We start from the raw sequence: 22326 nt of genomic DNA on the forward strand, positions 1-22326 counted from the left end.
ATAAGAAAATGGATACATTTTGTATATAGTAAAACAGAAAAACCTTCCGAAGTCAGTGCTTTGTCAATTGGAATAATTTTTTCATAATTTAAGTACCCTTACATCTAATCACTAATGTTGACTGTTCATTTTATTTTTAAAAAATTGTTTAGTGGATAAAGAGGTCATCCATTAAACATACAAGATTCATTTAACCTGAAATACAATTGGATGTCACGACATAAATGATTAAAAAATCTCAGTATTTAAATATTTTTTCATGCGTGGCAATAACCCTAGTAAATCACACAAACTTCCTACTTGGTAAGCAACTTGGGCAGTAGGAGAAAAAGGATATTAATTCCATCATTTTGCCTTTTAAATACATAGGCAGGAACTTGTATCTAAAGAACAGCAAGTGCATGCATTCAATATATGGGAGGGAGGACAAGCTTCATGCACACACCTTAACCCCAGATCAATGTTTCTTGAATTTTTCAATTGGACTAATTCCTTTTAAGAGAGAAGTCTTCTAAATACATATGTATATTCTTTGTGTTGATTCAAGTCATCTTTAATATAGCTTTTTCTTATTATGCTTTACTATAGCATGTTTATTATTTACATGGCCCAGTGAACAAAATTTGTACAAGGGGAGGGGGGGGTTCCCTCAGCCCAGCCTGCACCTTCTCCAATCGGGGACATCCCTCTTGCAATATGGGACCGCTGGCTACTAACTGCTCACCTGCCTGCCTGCCTGATCGTCCCTAACTGCCTCTGCCTGCCTGATTGCACCTAACCCCTCTGCCTGCCTTATCGCCCCTAAACTCTCTGCCTGCCTGCCTGATCGCCATTAACTGCCTCTGCCTGCCTGCCTGCCTGATCACCCTTAACTGCTCTCCCCTGCCAACCTGATCTAGCCCCCAACTGGTCTCCCCTGCCAGCCTGATCTCACCCCCAACTGCCCTCCCCTGCTGGCCTGATCTCACCCCCAACTGCCCTCCTATGCCGGCCTGATCGCCTCTTAACGGCTTCTGCCTTGGCCCCCACCACCCTGGCTTTGTCCAGAAGGAAGTCGGATGTCCAGAAGATGGCCAGTTGACCTGGTTTAATTATCATATTACCCTTTTATTACTGTAGATAGATTATATAGGATAGGACTGCTTAAATCGGGGGGGAGCCTTTTTCAGCAGGAGGAGATACTCTTGGCAGACAAAAACACATAATCCCTATATCTGGACTGATAGCCAGCCATATGCACTATACTGCCAAACCGGTCATTAAAAAATTGAACCACTTTCTTACACCTTACACCAAATAGCTGTTGCCCTTAAAACCCCTCCTCAGCCCCCACCTTAGGTTCTGCCTTCGCAGTTCACCCAGATTAGGTTCTGATTGGTCGGTTTCTATGCCAGTCAGAATCAAAAGCTCTGCCTCCTAGGCAGCCATTGGCTCCTTGCACTTCACCCAGATTTGGTTCTGATTGGTCAGTTTCTATGCCAGTCTGTGTCTCCAGGCATATCTCTGGGCCTGATCAGAGAGGCGGGGCTGATCAGCAGCCCCTACAGAGGCCCACAGAGAAACAGTGGCATGGCTGCTGGCGAAGCACGGAGAGAAAGAGAGAGGCAACAGGTGATCAATAACTGCCATGGAGGCTGCGGATCAGACCCTCTCTCTTCGGGCCTCTCTCCCGGCCTGATCCACAGCCCCTCGGCAGTCAGTGCTGGGTCACCATGGCAACCCAGCACTGACTGCAGGACTGACTTCCAGTCGGTGGAGCCTTCAGTCCTTAAGGACCCTGGGTTTTTATATATTAGGATTGTATAAATTACATATTTGTTATAGTATTACTTAAATATTTATGCAACTACACACTACCATATAAAACAAGTACAAAATATAAACAGGTAAAATAAAAATTTACAAACTAAAATAAAATTCTAATGAGCATATTATACAGTACTATTTTTCCAATTTTCTGGAACAATGTAAAAAAGTCACTCATTTTGGGGTAATTTATCCTATGTTATCAAAGCACAAAGGTAAATAGTGTGCCTTATATCAAAAAAATTCCCAAAGAAAGAATAATCAAAATGTATAAAATATCAGTTAAAAATTAATTAGGCTCCTGGAACTAAACAAAATCATCTGACACTACTTCTATTTGGAAAATGTTCATCTGTCAAATAGATAAGTGGGCCATTGTGAATAAGATGAGTGAGCAACAGCATCATGACCACCCATTAGTCATGACAGTAGATACCATTGGCTGAAGGAAAGGCCAACCATAACCATGATTTTTACATTCACTACTCAACTTTAGGAAAATATAGTCAAGTTGCTCATCTGGGCTTTCAAAAATATTGAGTTTACAGCTCCCAGTGTTAAGTTACTAAGAGACACTAATGAAAATGACTCTTCATCATCAGTAGAGGCATCACACGTCATTGAGAGCCAAGTGGGAACATGATCTCTGAATATTGTCAAACAACCAGTGATGGAAGGCTGCATAATGACTCGGTGATCAACAATGCAGACAGTTCCAGCAGCAGGAGAGAAAATGCAGGGTGCACATCAGTCAGTATATTAGACTCCAGAGCATTTTTTTTTTGGGGGGGGGGGGAACAAATTCAGGTTTAATTCTTTGTGAAATGGCTGAAATATGATATCAAAGGAAAGGCAGTGCTGCATGGATCTGATACACAGAACTGTTCTTTTTCAGTCTTTGCATGAAGGTAGAGGATGCTGAGAATTTGATTGCATTTCTAACATTGCCCAGTGCTAATTCCAAGTACTTAAAAGCTGCCTAGATGCATAACTGATCAATAAGTGCAGACCTTTTACACAGGGGTTGTGGACTAGAAGAGAGTAACCATGGAGGAGGAAAGACTTCTTCACATTCCAAGCTGAAATTTCAGGTCTAAGCATGTTTATCTGTCTGGTTTTTAAGGGCTCCTAGAAAATGATCTCTCCCTACCCATCCCCAAATTTATTATTTCAAGTGATGTGTTAGTAACTTTGGCCATGTTTGTTTTTTTCTATTTTTCTTCGGTAAGCACAGCATGCTGGAACCAGCTAACACTGGCTCAGTTGTGGTTGAAATTGATGATGGGATATTTACACCACAAAAGTCGGCAAACACTACCTATCAGAGCTCCCCAGCCCTGCTCCCCCAGAGCAGGCTGTTAAAAATTTCCAACAGTGATGTTGAGTACTCATTCAAATACTTATTGTGCTATGGTGCACACAATCCACCAAAAATAGAAGACAAAACAGTGACCCAAATACAGTCCTTGTTCTCACAGATCTTAAATTTTATGTAGCTGGTATGCTCCTTTCTTACCTTATTCCTTACCTTCACTTATATATGTACTCCTCATTCTTTAAATCATCTCTATTTTATAGAACACCAGTGTCTCCCTTTGATACACTTTTATTGCATTTATCAAAGTAATAAATTTAGTAAATAAGAAAAATAAAAGTTATTTCCTATGTATCATCTTCTTGACAATATTTCAGGCTACTTCAAAGCTGATGAGTTTTATAGTTTTCGCAAGGTTTGCTTAGTATGATGCACACTGTAGGTGGCAGGAGTTGGAATATAGAGGAACACTCAACATTTTGGAAATGATTGAGGGGAATGCTTTTTTTTTAATTTTAAATATAATGGTGTGGCTTATACATTTTCCACAGACTCCTTTCTAATAATTTTACAGCTAAGGAAGGGAGTATAAATGAAGAATCCCTTTCTCTTCCCACCCTCTGGTTCTCCCTTTCTCTTCCCACCCTCTGACTCTATCCTGCAACTATGAGGGCCCCCATGTACAAGTGTGGTAGGGTGATCATCCTTCCCATTTTGCCTGTGCTGTGTGGTTTGGGAGGATGCTGGACTTCCAGGTACAAAATGGGTACAGTCCCGGGCAAACCATAATTAGTCACCCTTTGGATTAAGGAAAGAGGATTATGCAAGCAGAGACACAACATCTGCTGGTCAGAGAATTCTAGGCTTTTTGAAAGCATGGCCTAGACAGGTGAGGGTGAGTGCATGACGGCACATGAACTCTGGCTGAGTATCTTCCTTTGACCTCATAGACCCCTCTCCCTTGGAACTATAAGAGATTCTAGGCATGTAGTAGTATAAAAAGATACAAACATGTTAATACATTAAAATACATTAAAAGCATGTTCAAATTATCCTCACTTCTTTAGTGTTGCAAAGCATTCATCTTGCATCCATTTTTTTACCCTTTCCAATTTATTGACCCAATTATACATTACTAGTAGCCCATTGCAGGAAGATTCCTGCAATAGGGTTTCCTGCTGCACTCTTCCCCGGCCCCCCCTGCTTTCCTCCCTTCTCCCGCTGCCCCGCCTGCTTTCCTCCCTTCTCCCCACCCTGCCTGCTTTCCTACCTTCTCCGCGCCCCGCCTGCTTGCTTCTCCACAGCTTAGCTCCCTTCTGCAGTGCTTGGCTTCTTTCTATGCTGTCTTGATATGCAAATTAACTGCCAACTTGGTTGGGTTAATTTGCATACTCGCCCTGATTGGCTGGTGGGCGTGGCTTGGGCGTAGCGAAGGTGCGGTCAATTTGCATATTACTCTTTTATTAGGTAGGATGAGAGGCTAAAACCTGTGTAAAGCTCTTCAGTGATTGAATAAAGATTAGGATGCGTAACTTGGTAAATGGGCCCTATGGGATATGCAAGCCACCTTCTCTTATACAATGTGGACTCACATTATGCCACTCACCCCTTCACCCATAGTCACACTGGCCTTCTAGTTCCTTCAATGGTCCATGTTCTTGCCTGCTTCAGGGTCTGTGCATATGCCAGGCCCCATGCACCACTTTCACAATGTAAACATCTCTTTCCTAATAAAGTTTTCTCTGTTCATTCCTCAGTCTAAATCAGGACCTTACCCCAGACTCTCAGGGCTCTGCTTTTCCTCTTGGGCACATTTTGTATTTTGTAATATGATGAAATATTATTGGAGTATCATCTAAATCCCCCCCTAGACTTGTAAGCTCAGTAGTGAAAACAACACAAAATTATATGCTGTGTTATCTTCATACTCAAGATTACATAGTAAATAGAAACTATTTGAGGAAAACAGGAAGGTAGAAATGAAGGATGGAGAAGTAAGCAACTTCTTTGAAAGGTGGGAAAATCCTCTACACTGGGAGTTTTAATATTTTTACTTTAATATGATTATTTTGTAAAATCCCACTCAGAATCTATTATAGTTCCGAGGGAGAGGGGTCTATGAAGTCAAAGAAAGATACTCAAAGGAAGACAACTTATTTGTTTCCGTTAAAGAGAAAGCATTGGAAGAATATACTCACATTGGAAGGATTTTGTTCCATGATGTCATAGATGTCTGAAACAGCAGGAAGAAATCAAAAAAGCCCGAAAAATCCAAGTAGGGATTATAGATCATTTGTAAATTCTTTTTATCTTTTATTTTCCTCCTTCCCCACACTCTGATCCTTATCATAACATTTTTTACAAAATCTAGTATCAGAGGGAAAAAAACTATTAAACTCATTCTCAGTAAGATAGAAGATTAATAAAGCATAAAAATGTAAATAGCCTTAAGTTAAAAAATGCGGCTGGGATTTCAATTGTGTAGATGCCATTTTTATAATAAAATCATCCCATATGGCCAAATACATAAAACCAAAGTTTCAGGTTTCTAAAGCAATCATCAAGCAATACGTATAAAATACATCTTGTCCCTGTCCCTGTCCCCACTCTCGCTCAGCTCTTCCTGAGCCTCAGCGGAGAGCTCAGGCCAGGAAGCCACCTTCCCCAGGGAAGGTGACCACCGTGTTTGAGACACAGCAATCCATCCACAACTGTTGACGGGAGGCACGGGCTCTGGAAAATATATTATTTTGATAGAAAATATATTGACTAGCTGGAGAGACCTTTCTTATTTAATCTCCAGGAAAATACGTCTTTCATACTAAGACAAAGCCCAGGGCAAATGTTCTACACCCCAGAACGGACAGCAAGGAAGACACGGCCACAGCGGAAGGAGGGCAGCTGCGGCTGTGGCAGGAAGTGCTCCAAAGGGACCTTCCGGTCCTCCGGGAACTCTGTGGTCGCTGGGGTAGATGGGCATCCGCCGACGGCGCATGCGTGGGGTGGGGCCTCTTCGGGCGGCAACGGTTCCGGAGCCGCCATGGGCCGCCGACCCGCTCGCTGCTACCGGTACTGTAAGAACAAGCCGTATCCGAAGTCTCGCTTCTGCCGCGGCGTCCCCGATGCCAAGATCCGCATCTTTGACCTGGGGCGGAAGAAGGCCAAAGTGGACGAGTTCCCGCTCTGCGGCCACATGGTGTCCGACGAGTACGAGCAGCTCTCCTCCGAGGCCCTGGAGGCCGCGCGGATCTGCGCCAACAAGTACATGGTGAAGAGCTGTGGGAAAGACGGGTTCCACATCCGGGTGCGGCTGCACCCCTTCCACGTCATCCGCATCAACAAGATGCTGTCCTGTGCTGGGGCCGACCGGCTGCAGACAGGCATGCGCGGCGCCTTCGGGAAGCCGCAGGGCACGGTGGCCCGCGTCCACATCGGCCAGGTCATCATGTCCATCCGCACCAAGCTGCAGAACAAGGAGCACGTGGTCGAAGCCTTGCGCAGGGCCAAGTTCAAGTTCCCGGGCCGCCAGAAGATCCACATCTCCAAGAAGTGGGGCTTCACCAAGTTTAACGCGGATGAGTTTGAAGACAAAGTGGCCAGGAAGCGCCTCATCCCCGATGGCTGTGGAGTCAAATACGTCCCCAGTCGCGGCCCTCTCGACAAGTGGCGAGCTCTGCACTCGTGAGGACTCGGACGCCTCTCCCTCCTCTGGCCATGCTGGTCTGTCTGTCCGACATCAGCTTATCAATAAAATTTACTGGGGAAAAAAAAAAACAAAAAACGTCTTTTTAATATCTTTTAAAAATTTATCCAATTTTTAGAGTTCAGATTACTAGAAAAATAATTTTTATATTAATACCAGGAAGTTTCAATGGCAAATGATATTTTCCTTTTAAGTGAGAATGAAACAATTTGCATGTGATTTATAGAGAAAGCTATTAACAATTCTAATCCAAACAGTTTTAACTTGGGAGAGTCCGGGGAAATATTTTAAAAAGTTTTGTTGGTAGTGAAGTCATAATTGGGCTACTATTATGACCTTGAATAAAACATAGCTAGAGAAAATTCAAGATATACAGAGAAAAAAATCCTTATTGTTTATAGGAAACAAACAGTAGGGATGAAAATAAGGATAGGCTTTAGAGATATTTCAACTACAATGTCTTTGAAACTTAAAAGTCTATTCTCAAACTTGTTGCTTATGTTTTCCTTGTAATTTCTACACATTGTTTTTGAATTACCTTCAATTATCGGCCTTGGGACAATTGGGTATCACTGAAAAAAGTTTCCCCAGACAAGCCTTACATTGTCTCACACACTGGACACCACAGTCCAATCTTTTCTTCATCACAAAAAAGTTATAGGTTGACAACAGAATTCAGATTGCTTGAACATGAGTCCCCGTAGAACCAATAGAATGGAGACAATAACACTAAAGCAGCTATATATGCTCTAAAAAGATTGCAGAGAGAGTTTGCAGTTTGTCGATGTTTGCCCTACATTAGTAATACTGATCACACAGGTGTGTTTTTTTTTTTGTTTTGTTATATTTTTAAAAATAAGATATAATTCTGGCTCTTTACTACATTTAAAAATTTCAGGCTAGTCTTTCAAATCTCAATTCTGCAAACAATGCCTTCAGTTTTCTTAAACTAACCACTTATTTTCAGAATCAGTATATGAAAACAAAGAAAGGAGTACTAAACAGTATAGAAACATACTTTTAAAATTGTTTCCATGTACTTAAAAAAATGACTGTCAATCCTAAAATTTTCTATCTCACTTGATATTTAAATCAGGCTCTTGCTATAAGATAGTTTCTACTTGTGTATTTTTAAGTAAAGGTTCTGTTTTAAGCTATAATATTTTACATATACATAAAATGAAAAATGCAATAAACCCTAAATAATCCTATATAATAAAAGCATAGGTGGTGTCACATGTGCAACGCCCACATGTGACATCCCCACAAGATGCCCGTCAAGGGAGGGCAGTTGGAGGCGAACAGGCCAGCAGGGGAGGGTAGTTGGGGGCCATTGGGCCGGCAGGGGAGGGCAGTTGGGGGCGATCAGTCTGGCAGGGGAGCAGTTAGGCGTCAATCAGGCCGACAGGGGAGCAGTTAGGGGGCAATCAGGCTGGCAGGCAGAAGAGGTTAGGGGCAATCAGGCAGGCAGACAGGCAAGTGGTTAGGAGCCAGCAGTCCTGGATTGTGAGAGGGATGTCCCAGGGATCGGGCCTAAACAGGCAGTCAGACATCCCCCAAGGGGTCCCAGATTGGAGAGGGTGCAGGTCGGGCTGAGACACCCCCTCCCCCCCCCCCCCCCCCCGCACGAATTTCATGCACCAGCCTCTAGTATGAATATATAGGAAGGGCTCTTCAGAGAAAGACACACTTTTCTTGATGTGCTTTACCCAATTCTTTAAAACTCCTGACGTTTAACAAGAAATTTAAGTTCTATGCAATTGGTAAATGAGGGTTGACCTGAGCCAAATCTTCTGACTCCTGTCCAGTCCTGTTTGCTTTCACCACACTGTCTTTTGAAAAACCCCAGAAACCCAACCTCAAGAAAGTTAAAATGCAAAAAACATTTAAAAAAACACAGTTCCTTAGTTATATGTTAATAAAACTATGATGCAGTTTTGAACATATTTTTCATTTTCATATTCATCTCTTTGGTCTCAAACTTCTCAAACATCTTGACTTTCAAACTTGGAACTCTGTACTCACTAAATACAGGGAGGCAGCTAAGGATAAGGCCATGAACTTCCTTGCCCTAAGAGACTGGTAGCTATGATTGCATACCTACACATATGTGGATGAAAAGGAAAGGAAAGATTAAAAATTATTACATTAAAAAAAACATGTAGGTTTCATTAAGGTTTATTATTTGAACTTTTCCCTACAGTTTTCTATTACAAACTATTTATATAAATTTTAGTCCCTTAATGTTGATACAAGGATCCTTTCACCTACTGGTCTGTCTTAACAAAAATCCTATTATCATGTCTTTCAAGTCATGATTTTGTGTTTTTGGCATTTTCATATTTTTCTGGTCATTCTAGTTATTAAAAAATTGATAAGACGAGCTGAAAGATAATTACTTTTGCAGAGCTCTTCATTTTTAAATTTCTATTCAAAGTCAATCTAATTTGAAAACATTATGTGTTCAGATATTTGCATATTACTGCAAGGAAACAGAACTATCTGCTCATCTATACATATATACACTGAGTGGCCAGATTATTATGATCTCTGAATGCACAATAATCTGGCCACTCAGTGTATTTGTATCTCAAATGGGTACCAAAAGTATTCTAGACTTTTGCTGGAGATCAACCACCTGTTTTCCCTGAGCTTTCTATCAGCCAGTGCAAAGGGGAAAACTGATCAGGTGCACGATTTATAGTATCTTTGATATCAAATAAATGAGGTACTCAAGAGAAGTACACTGAGTGGCCAGATTATTATGTGTTCAGAGATCATAATAATCTGGCCACTCAGTGTATAAAGAGCAAGGGTCTGTAACGTCCAAAACGACCAAATGCATGACCGAACGCCAAGCTGTGCGTGCAGCAGGCTCGGGTGGGCGGGGACTGGCGAGTGGGCTGAACTGCTGACCTCTCGGTCCCTCCCCCCCAGCTCCCATGGGCGCCGTGGTGACCCAGCACTGACTGCCAAGGGGGCTGTGGGCCCTGGGACGCTGCAGCGCCACAGCGGGAGGGGGCTGTGGGCCCCGGGATGCCACAGTGCTCCGGCAAGAGGGGACTGTGGGCCCCAGCTGGCCGGAGCACGGTGGAACTCTGGGTCTGGGTCTCGCTTGATCTGGGGTGTGGCCGGCCTTCAAACTGGAACCTGACAGGAGAGAGGAGGGAGCCCCATTCCTCGCAGAATCGGCTGTTGGATAGCTTGCTGTCAGTGGCCTTCCAGCCAGGAATTCCATTCACCTGCACCCTGGACCCTGGCAATCAGGCAGGCAGAGGCATTTAGGGGTGATCAGGCTGGCAGGGGAGAGCAGTTAGGGTCGAGATCAGGCTGGCAGGGGAGGGCAGTTAGGGGTGATCAGGCAGGCAGGCAGAGGCAGGGGCAAATAGGCAGGCAACAGAGAGGTTAGGGGCAATCAGGCAGGCAGGTGGGTGAGCTGTTAGGAACCAGCGGTCCCAGATTGTGCGAGGGATATACGACTGCCGGTTTAGGCCCAATGCCAACCAGCAGTTGGACATCCCCCAAGGGTTCTCCGATTGGAGAGGGTGCAGACTGGGCTGAGGCAACCACCCCCCATGCACGAATTTCGTGCACCGGGCCACTAGTTTAAAATAAAAAGTACAAGTACAGTTAACTCAAGCAAATATTGCTGCATAAAACTTTGATTTAATTGATGTCATCTCCAGGTTTTATGAAAAATACCGAATCAGAAGATGATGACAACTACAATTGGACCATGCACTGTATTATTTAGATTTGCAAAGCTCTTTCTACAAATGATCCTATATAATAAAAGCCTAACATGCAAATCAACCAAACAGCAGAACAACTGGTGGAACAACTGGCCACTATGACGCACACTGACCACCAGGCCGCAGATGCTCAATGCAGGAGCTGCCCCAGCCCGCAGGCCCCAGGCCGGCCAAGGCGGGTGTCAGCGAGGGCCCCCTGATCGCCCTGCTGGTTGCCCCACAGATTGGCCCAGATCGCCAGCTAGGCCTAGGGACCCTACCCATGCATGAATTTTGTGCATCAGGCCTCTAGTCATTATACAGTATAAGCCACCCCCTCAAAACATGGAATTATACTAAGCATATTTATTTTGAAATCCTTAATTTTTATAGAAATATATTCTAGATTTGACACGAATTGGCTATCACTTACACTGGCAGGCATTTTGTTTCCACTTTAGCAGGTTTATACTGCCTACCCTGACATAATTCAAAGAGTTTTCTGATCCTTGGAATGTCACTGTTGACCTAAGGATTGAGCTGAGAGATCATTTATCTCATCATCTCCTACCTTTGTATTAATGACATAGGTTTTTGTTTTTTTGTTTTAATAGGGAAATGACTTTATTGTTTTCATTAAAATACTCTTTTTTTAAATATTAAAAAATGAGTAAAGTCAAAAGTAGACATACACCAATAATAACTCAAAGTGATATTGTTATGCTTAACATTGGAAAATAAGAGAAGCTCTGGCATCAGAATGACTGGATTTGAATGTAAGTTTTTCCACTTACTTGGGGAAATTAGTATTCCCATTCCTTAATTTTCTCAACTACATAATGGGGTTAAGACACTATAATTATAATCCCTAATTATAATTAGGAATAAATTAGATAATTCATTGATAAAAAGAATATGATTGTGCCATGTACATATTAACTACACAAAGTTAATGTTAACTTGTAACAGTTTATATTGATGTTATTGTTGTTACATTTGCATCCATTTCACTGAGGTAGTAGTATTGTTTTTCATGATTTTATGACCTTAAAATTCTGTTTTGTTAACCATAATTTTCTCCAGTTGTATATCATAAATTCTAGATTTAATTGGATTCAATATTCTGATTTGAGGGTGTTTTCTTTTAATTTTGTAATTTCACCTTTCATATTATCCTATTTTCTCATCTATTATTGGAGCTTCTTTTGAAAACTGTAATTGTGCTTTACCAATTAACCCCTACATATGAACTCACTTATGAAGATTTCCTTTGTTCCTCCCCAAACTGAATTTTTTATCTACCTTACCCACCTTTTCATTCAATATTTATTTCTTCCTTTCCTTCCTTTTTATCATTTTTTTCAATAGAATTATTATGTGGCTGTCATGCCATTATTCTCATACTGCTTATGTGTGATATAAACTGTTTTACCCAGACCTTTTATTTAATCTGAAAGATTGTGGGTGAATTGCTCTAGTCACCTGCACAAAGTTTGTTGTTGTTTATTCATTTAGTCTTCTCTCTGGACATTGCCATCTATCAACTTTTCCAGAGTCTCAGGATGAGAAGACAGGGTAAGGAGAGAACTTGCAGGGTTAATTACAGCCTTTGATGGATGCCGGATTATGATTCCTGCACCAAGGCCCATTCCTCTCAGTCAGTGCAGTCCGCTCTGCTGGCTGTGATGTGTTTCTTATCCTTGCCCTGCCACTATTCAGTGCAGAACCCTGGCATATGGGAAGCCAGTTCCTGAGGAACTTTAGTGTAGCTTGGAGCTCCCCACTCGTCAATGGATCCCTGTGTAACTACTTACTACGCTCAGTATTTTTCTCTCTCTATTAGGGCATTAGTGAAACATTTTAAAGTCTCACCTTTCTTCAGGAATGCTTACTTTTAAGAGTTTAGAGAGTTTTGAAGAGGTACATTTCATAAATGACCATTATGTAATCTACTATATCTTCACCCCTCAAAGTATGAAATTTCCTAAAACTGTTTAGCCAGAAATCTTTAGTTAAAAAAAAAAAAAGGCACACAAAATGGCTCTGGCATCTCACATGAGAATTATGCTGTCTCTCCTAAATTTATGACATGCATATGATATGACCCCTTTTTTATGCTTTTGGCTATATTTATTTTCTATACCATTGATTTCACTAGTTACTGGGAAAGAGGTTCTTTGATCCTATTTTACTTAAGTTTATTGACACAGAAGCCCTATTAATGCCATGTTAAAAAAATAATCTAATTCTAGTCATTTTAACCCAAAAACAATCCATATAAAAAATAATCTTCCACATGGTGGTAAAAACATTTAGTTATCTTTTATTGGTGAGCATTTCAACTATATCTAAAAGTACTGTGACTATCAAAATGATGAATTTTAAACATAACTTCTAAAAATAACAATTTTATGTTTGTCTACACAGAATCTTAACAACTTTTAATTATGTATTAAACTAGAGGCCTGGTGCACGAAATTCATGCATGGGGAGGTGTGTCCCTCAGCCCAGCCTGCACCCTCCCCAATCTGGGAACCCTCGAGGGATGTCCGACTGCCCGTTTAGGGGATTGGGCCTAAACGGGCAGTCGGACATCCCTCTCACAATCCAGGACTGCTGGCTCCCAACCGCTCGCCTGCCTGCCTGATTGCCCCTAACTGCTTCTGCCTGCCAGCCTGATTGCCCCCTAACCACTCCCCTGCCAGCCCGATTGCCCCAATTGCCCTCCCCTGCTGACCCGGTCACCCCTAATTTCCCTCCCTTGACAGCCTGGTCACCCCTAACTGCCCTCCCCTGAAGGCCTGGTCCCTCCCAACTGCCCTCCCCTGCTGGCCATCTTGTGGTGGCCATCTTGTGTCCACATGGGGGCAGCCATCTTTGACCACATGAGGGCAGCCATCTTGTGTGTTGGAGTGATGGTCAACTTGCATATTACCTCTTTATTATATAGGGTAATTACCTAACAATTGGTTCTGCATATTTAATTATGAAATCTAATTAGGCTACTGAGAGTTATTTTTGTACATCAAATACACTGAGTGGCCAGATTATTATGACCTCTGAATGCACAATAATCTGGCCACTCAGTGTATTTGTATCTCAAATGGGTACCAAAAGTATTTTAGACTTTTGCTGGAGATCAACCACCTATTTGCCCTGAGCTTTCTATCAGCCAGTGCAAAGGGGAAAACTGATCAGGTGCACGATTTATAGTATCTTTGATATCAAATAAATGAGGTACTCAAGAGAAGTACACTGAGTGGCCAGATTATTATGTGTTCAGAGATCATAATAATCTGACCACTCATGTATTTAAAGAGTAGGACCATACTGTAGCAGAATCTATTGTATTTTGAGAATTATGTTATTAAACTCTTCAAGGGTCCTATTGATGAAACTACCTGTTTCAAGTTGACTAGTCATTGATAGAGAGAAAGATAAGAGGTTGTGGAGAAGGATAGCATCCTTTGGGCAAATGCAGAGTTCTTAAGAGAGCAAGATTCCTTCTGCTGTCTGGATGGGTAGTGAGGGACATTGAGTTGGAATGTTAGGAAATGGTGATTTTCTTTTGCTTAAATGTTATGAGTCATTGGACAAAAACAACAACAAAAAAAAAAACCTATGCAAGTGGTGGGGACTGGAAAGTGATGGCAGGACTGAGAGAGTGTCAGGGGATGACACTCATTCCCAGTCCCTGGCATAGCGAGGAAAAGACAAATTTCCCAAAGTGTGGGTCATTTGGTGCTTTAAGTTTAAGCAACATTGTTGATTCTATGCCCCCTTTCCCAACAGCATTGCTTACTGGGAGGCAACAATAGCAGCAAAAGGCTGTGTGTGTGTGTGTGTGTGTGTGTGTGTGTGTGTGGCGGGGGGAGGGTGGGTGGGAAGGGTTCCTCTGTGGCAGTAGGTGAAGGCAGGGAAAGAAAGAGCCATACCTTAGATTTCTCTCAAGGAGATTAAATAAAGAGAGGAACACTGGTGCCCTCTAAGGAAACCACAAAAAGATTGCATAAGAGTCAGCATTCAGACACCAGATACATGGAGAACCTGGAGGCAGCACTATCAATAAAGCAGCAACTACTGAAAGGGAACCTGTCTCCTGTGAATAGAAGTCATTTAATGCAGAGAATGTTGTCTATGTTGACATTCTGTTGTCAACATACCAAAGGATGAGGGAGGGAAAGGGGAAATAAGAACAGACAATTTCCTCTTCCTGCTCTAAGAAGCTGAAACTACTAGTTTAGGCTATACTAATGAAATAGACAGAAGGTTTGAATAGGTTCGGTGACAATTTTAATAATTGAAAGTTATGGGTGCTACTGAACAAGCAGGAACTTCAATGGAGCACAGCTGGTAACTTTTCCTGGAAAATAAAAATTTCATGTTCACTTCAATGTTTCTCCTGTCAAACCAGTTACATAAGCATTTTGATGAAAAATTCCACAAATGATACCAGTAAATGCCTGAATTACTGAGACATTGAAATATCATCAGACTAAAGTAAAACCTCTTTCAACATAAAGAGACTTCTATACTGCCTCCAAAAAACATCTTTATCATTTAACTGTGGTTGCTCTACTTTTCTACCTCATATGAGCACCTTAGATATGAGCATACTCTAAATTCCCATCACTGAGACCCATGTTCACGTGGCTCTAGTCAAATATTATGTATATTCATATATATGTGTGTACATATGTTATATACACACACACATATATATACGTATATCCAAAATTACCCATAAAAATGTCTCAATATTATCTTCTGTCTAGTTGATGGATATTTGATTTATAAACACAATGGACTGCTTCAATTTATACTCTACAATTGCAAGCCATTTTTTGAGACAACACTGGATTATTGATAAAAGTGCCATTTTCACATTTTTCAAGATATTATAAAATAATTGAAAGTTCTAAAAATATGACAGTCTATAAGGCTCAAACCTACTTTATCTAAAATCAAAGTTGAGGTTTTAAAAATTTGATTCTTAACTATACCTAAGGACATTTTGTGGCAAATTTCATGAGTACTCAGTCACTAAATTAGTGAATTTGAGGTCTACAAACCCTCAAACTTCAGAAAACAGTTTAAAATCTCTATATATAAAAGTCTAAGAGACCAAATGACTGAATGACCGAACGACCGGTCGACTGGTCGCTATGACATGCACTGACCACCAGGGAGCCGAAGCTCAACGCAGGAGCTGCTCCCTGGTGGTCAGTGTGCTCCCACAGCCAACCTCCCATGGCCAGCCGACCTCCTGTGGTCCCTTCCCCCGGCCGGCTGGCCTCATGGCCCTGATTAGGGTGGCTGGCCAACTTCCTGCAGCCCCTCCCCCTGGCTGGCCAACCTCCCACAGCCCCTCATTCCTGGCCAACCTCCCGCAGACCTGATTGGCCCTGATCACTGGCCAGGCCGAGGAATCCCACCCATACACAAATTTGTGCACCAGGCCTCTAGTTATATAATAAATTTGAAGAGGCCTTTGTCCTTAAATCCAGTTGTACCACTTTTAGAGACCTACCCTAGAAATATCCAACCATCTGAATGATAAGACATATGCAAGAATCTTTAATATCCAACCATCTGAATGATAAGACATATGCAAGAATCTTTATACCATTGTTTATAATAGCAAGAAATTAAGAAAAAACAAAACTAATTTTTATAAAGTGGGAAATACCATGGTAACTGTTTCTATTGGAGTATATTCATAATGGGAGACACTATAAAATGTGAAAAATTAACGAACTAGAGCCATAGTCAAAAACAGGTAAGTCTCAGAATGTTAAGTGAAAAAGGAAAATAAGACTCTAGATAGTGTAATGCCTTTTTCTAAACCTTCATGCAGTGTGCATGAAAGAATCATCAAACAGGAGGCAGCAAGCATCCTTCTGCCCAACTCTGGGCCTCTCCTCCCACCACCAGCTCACAGCCGCTTGGAGTTTTCAAGCCTAAATAGTTACAGATGTCTTTGGCCCCAGGTGCTCTGTTCTCACAGTTCCACGGCTCTCTTGATCATTTGTTTGTTTGTTTGTTTGTTTGTTTTACTTTCCATTTGTTGCTATAACCTCTTCTTTCTATAGCTATGATTCTAGAGACTCCACTCTTTTATCAGCCCTGGAAAATTCTCATTTATTATTGCTGCAGATATTAATGTTCTTCTAATACCACTATTCTCTTTTTCTCAGAGTAAATATGTTAGATTTCATTGTATCCCCCATACCTCTTAACATTTTTTCATGTCTCCATCTCTTTGTCTTCTTGCAGGGCATTTGTATATTTCTGCATGTGTATTTTCCTGTGTATTATTGTTTCTTTACCTGACTTTAGCCTTTTGTTTAGCCCATTCAAGGGGACTTTAACTTGTCAATTGTATTTTTCATTTTCAGAAGCTATACTTATTTTATCTTAAAAATAGACATTTATTATTGCTGTTTTTCTTTATTCCATATTTTCTCCATATACTTTATGCTTTTTATATATTACTAGAAGCCCAGTGCACGAAATTCGTGCACGGCGGGGGGTTGTCCCTCAGCCCAGCCTGTACCCTCTCCAATCTGGGACTCCTGGAGGGATGTCCGACTGCCCGTTTAGGCCCGATACTGGTGGGATCGGGCCTAAATGGGCAGTCGGACATCCCTCTCACAATCCAGGACTGCTGGCTCCCAACTGCTTGCTTGCCTGCCTGCCTTCCTGATTGCTCCTAACTGCTTCTGCCTGCCAGCCTGATCACCCCCTAACCACTCCGCTGCCAGCCTGGTTGATGTTTAACTGCTCCCCTGCCAGCCTGTTTGCCCCCAACTACCCTCCTCTGCCAGCCTGGTCATCCCTAACTGCGCTCTCCTGCAGGGTTGATCACCTCCAACTGCCCTCCCTTGCAGGCCGGGTGCCTCCCAACTGCCCTCCCCTGCTGGCCATCTTGTGGTAGCCATCTTGTGTCCACATGGGGGCAGGATCTTTGACCACATGGGGGCAGCTATATTGAGTGTTGCAGTGATGATCAATCTGTATATTACTCTTTTATTAGATAGGATAGAGGCCTGGTACAGGGGTGGGGGCCAGCTGGTTTGCCCTGAAGGGTGTCCCTGATCAGGGTGGGGTTCCCTTGGGGTGTGGGGTGGCCTGAGCGAGGGGCCTGTGGTGGTTTGCAGGCCGGCCACGCCCCCTGGCAACTCAAGGGGAGGCCCTGGTATCTGGAATTTATTTTCCTTCTACAATTGAAACTTTGTAGCCTGGGGCGGCAGCCATTTCTGTGGCAGTTAATTCACCTTCTACAATGAAACTTTGTTGCCTTAAGCGGGTGGGCCCGGCCAGGGTGTGCAGAAAGCTTTGCTTCCCCTGTTGCCGCCGGCAACCCTGACCTGCTCTCTCAAGCTCCATTCTGCCGCCATTTGTTTGAATTTGTTTACCTTCTATAATTGAAACTTTGTAGCTTGAGTGGAGGCTTAGGCCTGCAACGGCTATGGAAAGCTTGGCTTGCTCTGTTACCTAGGAAACCTTGCTCTCTGTGGCTGTAGCCATCTTGGATTGGGGTTAATTTGCATACTCGCCCTGATTGGCTGGTGGGCATGGCTTATGTAGCGAAGTGATGGTTAATTTGCATATTACCATTTTATTAGAGAGGATATCTGAATTTATTTATTTGTTATATTTTCTTTTATTCCTATTTCATAGTGGCTTTCCTTTTCTTTATTTTTTTTCTTTTCAAAAGTCTTTTTACTGTTAGATTATATTTTGCTGAAATTATTCTCTGGTACACCAATGCCTGTTAGGTATTTTTTCCATCAGGCAGGATTTATAGTGGATTTGGCCTGGTCCCTGGGATGCTACCATCCTGGAACCAATTTCTCTTGTCATGAGGGGTTAAGAATGTGGAATTCTCAAGCCGAGCTTTCTGACTTTGCTGTACAGTTCAGTTCTGTAAGGATTATGTATTGATGTGTGTCTCTGGGAAATACACCGCTTTGTATGTGCCAAATGTTCACAACTCTCTGCTTCAATTTCAACCTGCTGTTCTTTGCTTCTGTTTTTAGATCCTTGGAGATTTATTTAATTTCCAGTGAACCCAGAAATGTAATTGAAGGTAATAAATATAAACAGAATCTAGTTATATTTTAGTGGAGGGTCACTTAAACTCCATACTCTTACTTACTAAGTGGAAGTCATGATATTTTTTAAATCTGGTGTAGGCACCTTTTAAAGAAGGAGCTCTTACTCATTGGGACAGCATGGACCTGAATATTATTATGCTAAAGTAAATAAGCCAGTTAGAGAAAGACAAATATCACATGATCTCACTTATATGTGGAATCTAATGAGCAAAATAAACTGGTGAACAAAATAGGTCCAGAGACGTGGATTCATGGAATAGAATAACAGATCTCAGAAGGGAGGGGGTGGAGGGGACAGGTAGAGATTAACTAAAGGACATATATGTATATGCATAGCCCATGGACACCGACAATAGTATGGGGAAGGCAGGGGCTGGGTGGAGGGGGGCAAAGGAGCAGGTAATGGGGGACATCTGTAATACTGTCAACAATAAATTAAAAGAAAAAAACATGGTAACTTTACCTAGAATCATATTAATGTATATAGACATCATAAATATTATAGTCTTTGTAATTGCATTGCCTACTTATCTTACATAAGCTGAAAATGTTTCCCAGAATTCTCTCCTTCATAGGGTGCTAGATCACAAAGGAAGTTTGCATGAGATTTGGAAGACAGAAATGGAACAACTATTATACTCACAAAGTTGGTGCAGAGTACAGGTATCACTGCATTTCATGAATGTAATTGATTTGCTGACACACCTCGTTGAAGAATGGCAGCAACCCAACATCAGCTCCTCAACCCATGCTGGATCTCACCGTTTATTTTCTCTGAGACCCAGGCCAGGAATACATGCAGCTGTGCTGATGGGCACAGGTTTCTGTTCGGTCTCACAGGGAGAGTTTAAAGCACTGACAGACCTGGATTTCAGATTGTCCTCATGGGGTTCCGTTTGTCCTCATGGGTTCCATTTGTGGGATCAAGTTTATTCATACTTCATTATCAAGTTTTGTTTTTTATTTAAATATATTTTATTGATTTTTTTTTTACAGAGAGGAAGAGAGAGGGATAGAGAGTTAGAAACATCAATGAGAGAGAAACATCAATCAGCTGCCTCTTGCACACCCCCTAGTGGGGTGGGGATGTGCCCACAACCAAGGTACATGCCCTTGACCGGAATCGAACCCAGAACCCTTGAGTCCACAGGCTGACGCTCTATCCATTGAGCCAAACCGGTTTCGGCTATTATCAAGTTTTAACATACTTTAGTAGTTACTTCACAGAAATTTAGTAGTTACTTCACAGCATTTAATTTCTTTTCTCAATTGTCTGTCTTCCTGACTCATAATGACTTCATACCCACCACAAGGAGAGAGGCAACAGCATTCACTAGACTTCTTCATGGTCCCTGGTTTGTGTTTTTATTAACTTTTATCTGATCACCCATTATCCCCTTTAGAACTTCTTTCCCAGCTATTTCCAATTATTCTGCAAAATATAATTCCTGCAATACACTTATTATTCCATATTACTCTTAGTATTTCTGCTTCCTTGAACAAACTCTAGCTGATATAGGAATGATAATTAAAATTTAGTTTGTTGTAGCTATTGAAAAAGCAAATGCTTTGGAACATATAGACTTTTGTTTGGATCCTGGTTCTGCCTTCTACTTTCCCTGTAACCTTGAAAAATGTATTGAAACTTTCAGAGGATTCATTTTCTAAACTTCAAAACAATTCCAATTTTAAAATTAAGATTATTATGACAATTATGAGAACATGCACTTAGCAGAGTTTCTGTGACATAGTGCACTCTGAATAAATGCTGCTTTTCATAATTTATTATTAAGTGATTAGAACTTGAAAAGAGTTCACTGTGTATTAGTTATGCTTATTAATATAATTACTCTGGCTATAAAGTGAAATCTATATCTTACCCACTTTTAATTGCAGAATTTCAAAATATCGATGCTATTTTTAAAATAAATGCCTAAAGTATACATTGTACCTATTTTTCCTTTGTAAACCCAACAGTTATGAAATATTTGCATTCACATGTGAAAATGTGTAAATGCTTTAAATAATATATTGACATGTTGTAAAAAGTTAAAATATAGGCAAATTTCACAAGTTTTAGTAGTTACGTCACAGAAATTTAGTAGTTACTTCACAGAAATTATATTAATGTACTTATTTGTATGTATTAGAAAAGAAATACTAAAAAGTAATTATTTTATTGCAGTATAAAAGATACCAAAATAATTTACTATTTCCTACTTATCAGTTACACAGGCATATTGGTATGTATTATTCTAGAATTAATGGACCATGAAAAGTTATGACTAAGTTATAACAAGCATTTTTATTCACCGTCATTTTAAGAAGCATATTAAAATGTAAGAATGGACTGTATAAAGATATTAAAAAATAGACTCCAATCATAAGATCATAAAGAATACTAGCCTAGGCATTGCTTTTCACTTTGGACTTAATCCCACCAAAGGAACCAGTTCACACATAATTGCAGTAAGTTTTCATCCTAGACTCTGATTTGTAAACATCTTCTCTCTCTCTGATTTACTGACAATCTCAAGTACACACACACACATATTTGAGATTGTCAGTGATTCAGTAGTCTAATAAATCAATAGTTTTATATTATATCCAATCTAATCACATGCCAATCAACTAAAAGAGAAAGAAAAAATCACTTCTGAAATAAACTCTTTTGCATATGAGCCATTGTCTTAAAAAAATAACAACTCAAACATTATGTTTTGAACTTTGCAAAGAGAAAAAGAATCCTATATAATAATAGAGTAATATGCAAATTAGGCGTCACTCCGCTACAAAATGACAGCCCCCATACCCACAAGATGGTGGCACCCAGTCCCCTCAGCCCTGCTGCTGGAGTGTCTGGCCTGTCCCACCAGCAAACAGAGCACTGAGAGCAGGGCATGGCGGCTTCTTTAGTGCTGCGGCAGCAGGAAACCGCCAGGCCCTGCGCACACGGAGCCTGCGGAGGCACGGGGCCTGGGGCCTTCCTGATGGTTGCCATGGCGATCAGGAGGACGCCAGGCCCTGCACACACGGAGCCTGCGGAGGCACGGGGCCTGGGGCCTTCCTGATGGTCGCCATGGCAATCGGGAGGACACCAGGCCCTGCGCACAGGGAGCTGGTGGGCGATAGGGAAGACCCAGTGCCAGCAGAGCAGGGCATGGCAGCTTCCCGATCTCTGCAGCCGGGAAGCCGCCAGGCCCTGCAAAGCCGGGCATGGCAGCTTTCTTAGTGGGGCAGTGGCAGGGAAGTCCCCAGACATGGCAGACAGAGCCCAGACAGCAGGGCTTGGGGGCTTCCTTATTGGGCAGTGGCGATGGGAACACCCCCAGGCCCCGCAGACAGAGCCTGGACAACAAGGCATGGGGGCTTCCTTAGTGTGTCCGTGTCTGGGAAGCCCCCAAGCCCAGCAGACAGAGCACACTGCAGGGCATTGGGGCTTCCTTCACATGGCACATGGCGGCAGCAGGCAGAGAGTGACAGCAGGACATGGGGGCTTCATCTCCATGGCTACAGGGAAACCTCCAGGCCCCACAGAGAGCAGAGAACCATGGGGAGTGGGCCTAAGCCATCAGTAGGATATCCTCTGAGAGCTCCTGGATTGTAGAGGGTGCAGGTTGGGCTGAGGGACCCCCCCGTGCACGAATTTCG

The 22326-nt window shown here is 42.0% G+C and overlaps 1 protein-coding gene across 1 annotated transcript; it reads left to right on the top strand.

Moving 5' to 3' along the window:
• The first annotated feature begins 6158 nt into the window (after window positions 1-6158).
• Window positions 6159-6829, top strand: RPL10L (ribosomal protein L10 like). The gene has a single exon (XM_079773530.1). It carries the CDS (start codon window positions 6162-6164, stop codon window positions 6804-6806), a length of 645 nt encoding a protein of 214 aa, XP_079629656.1. The 5' UTR covers window positions 6159-6161; the 3' UTR covers window positions 6807-6829.
• The last annotated feature ends 15497 nt before the right edge of the window (window positions 6830-22326 follow it).

The sequence above is a fragment of the Cnephaeus nilssonii genome (genome assembly GCF_951640355.1).
Source record: "Cnephaeus nilssonii genome assembly, chromosome: 1".
Taxonomy (NCBI): domain Eukaryota; kingdom Metazoa; phylum Chordata; class Mammalia; order Chiroptera; family Vespertilionidae; genus Cnephaeus; species Cnephaeus nilssonii.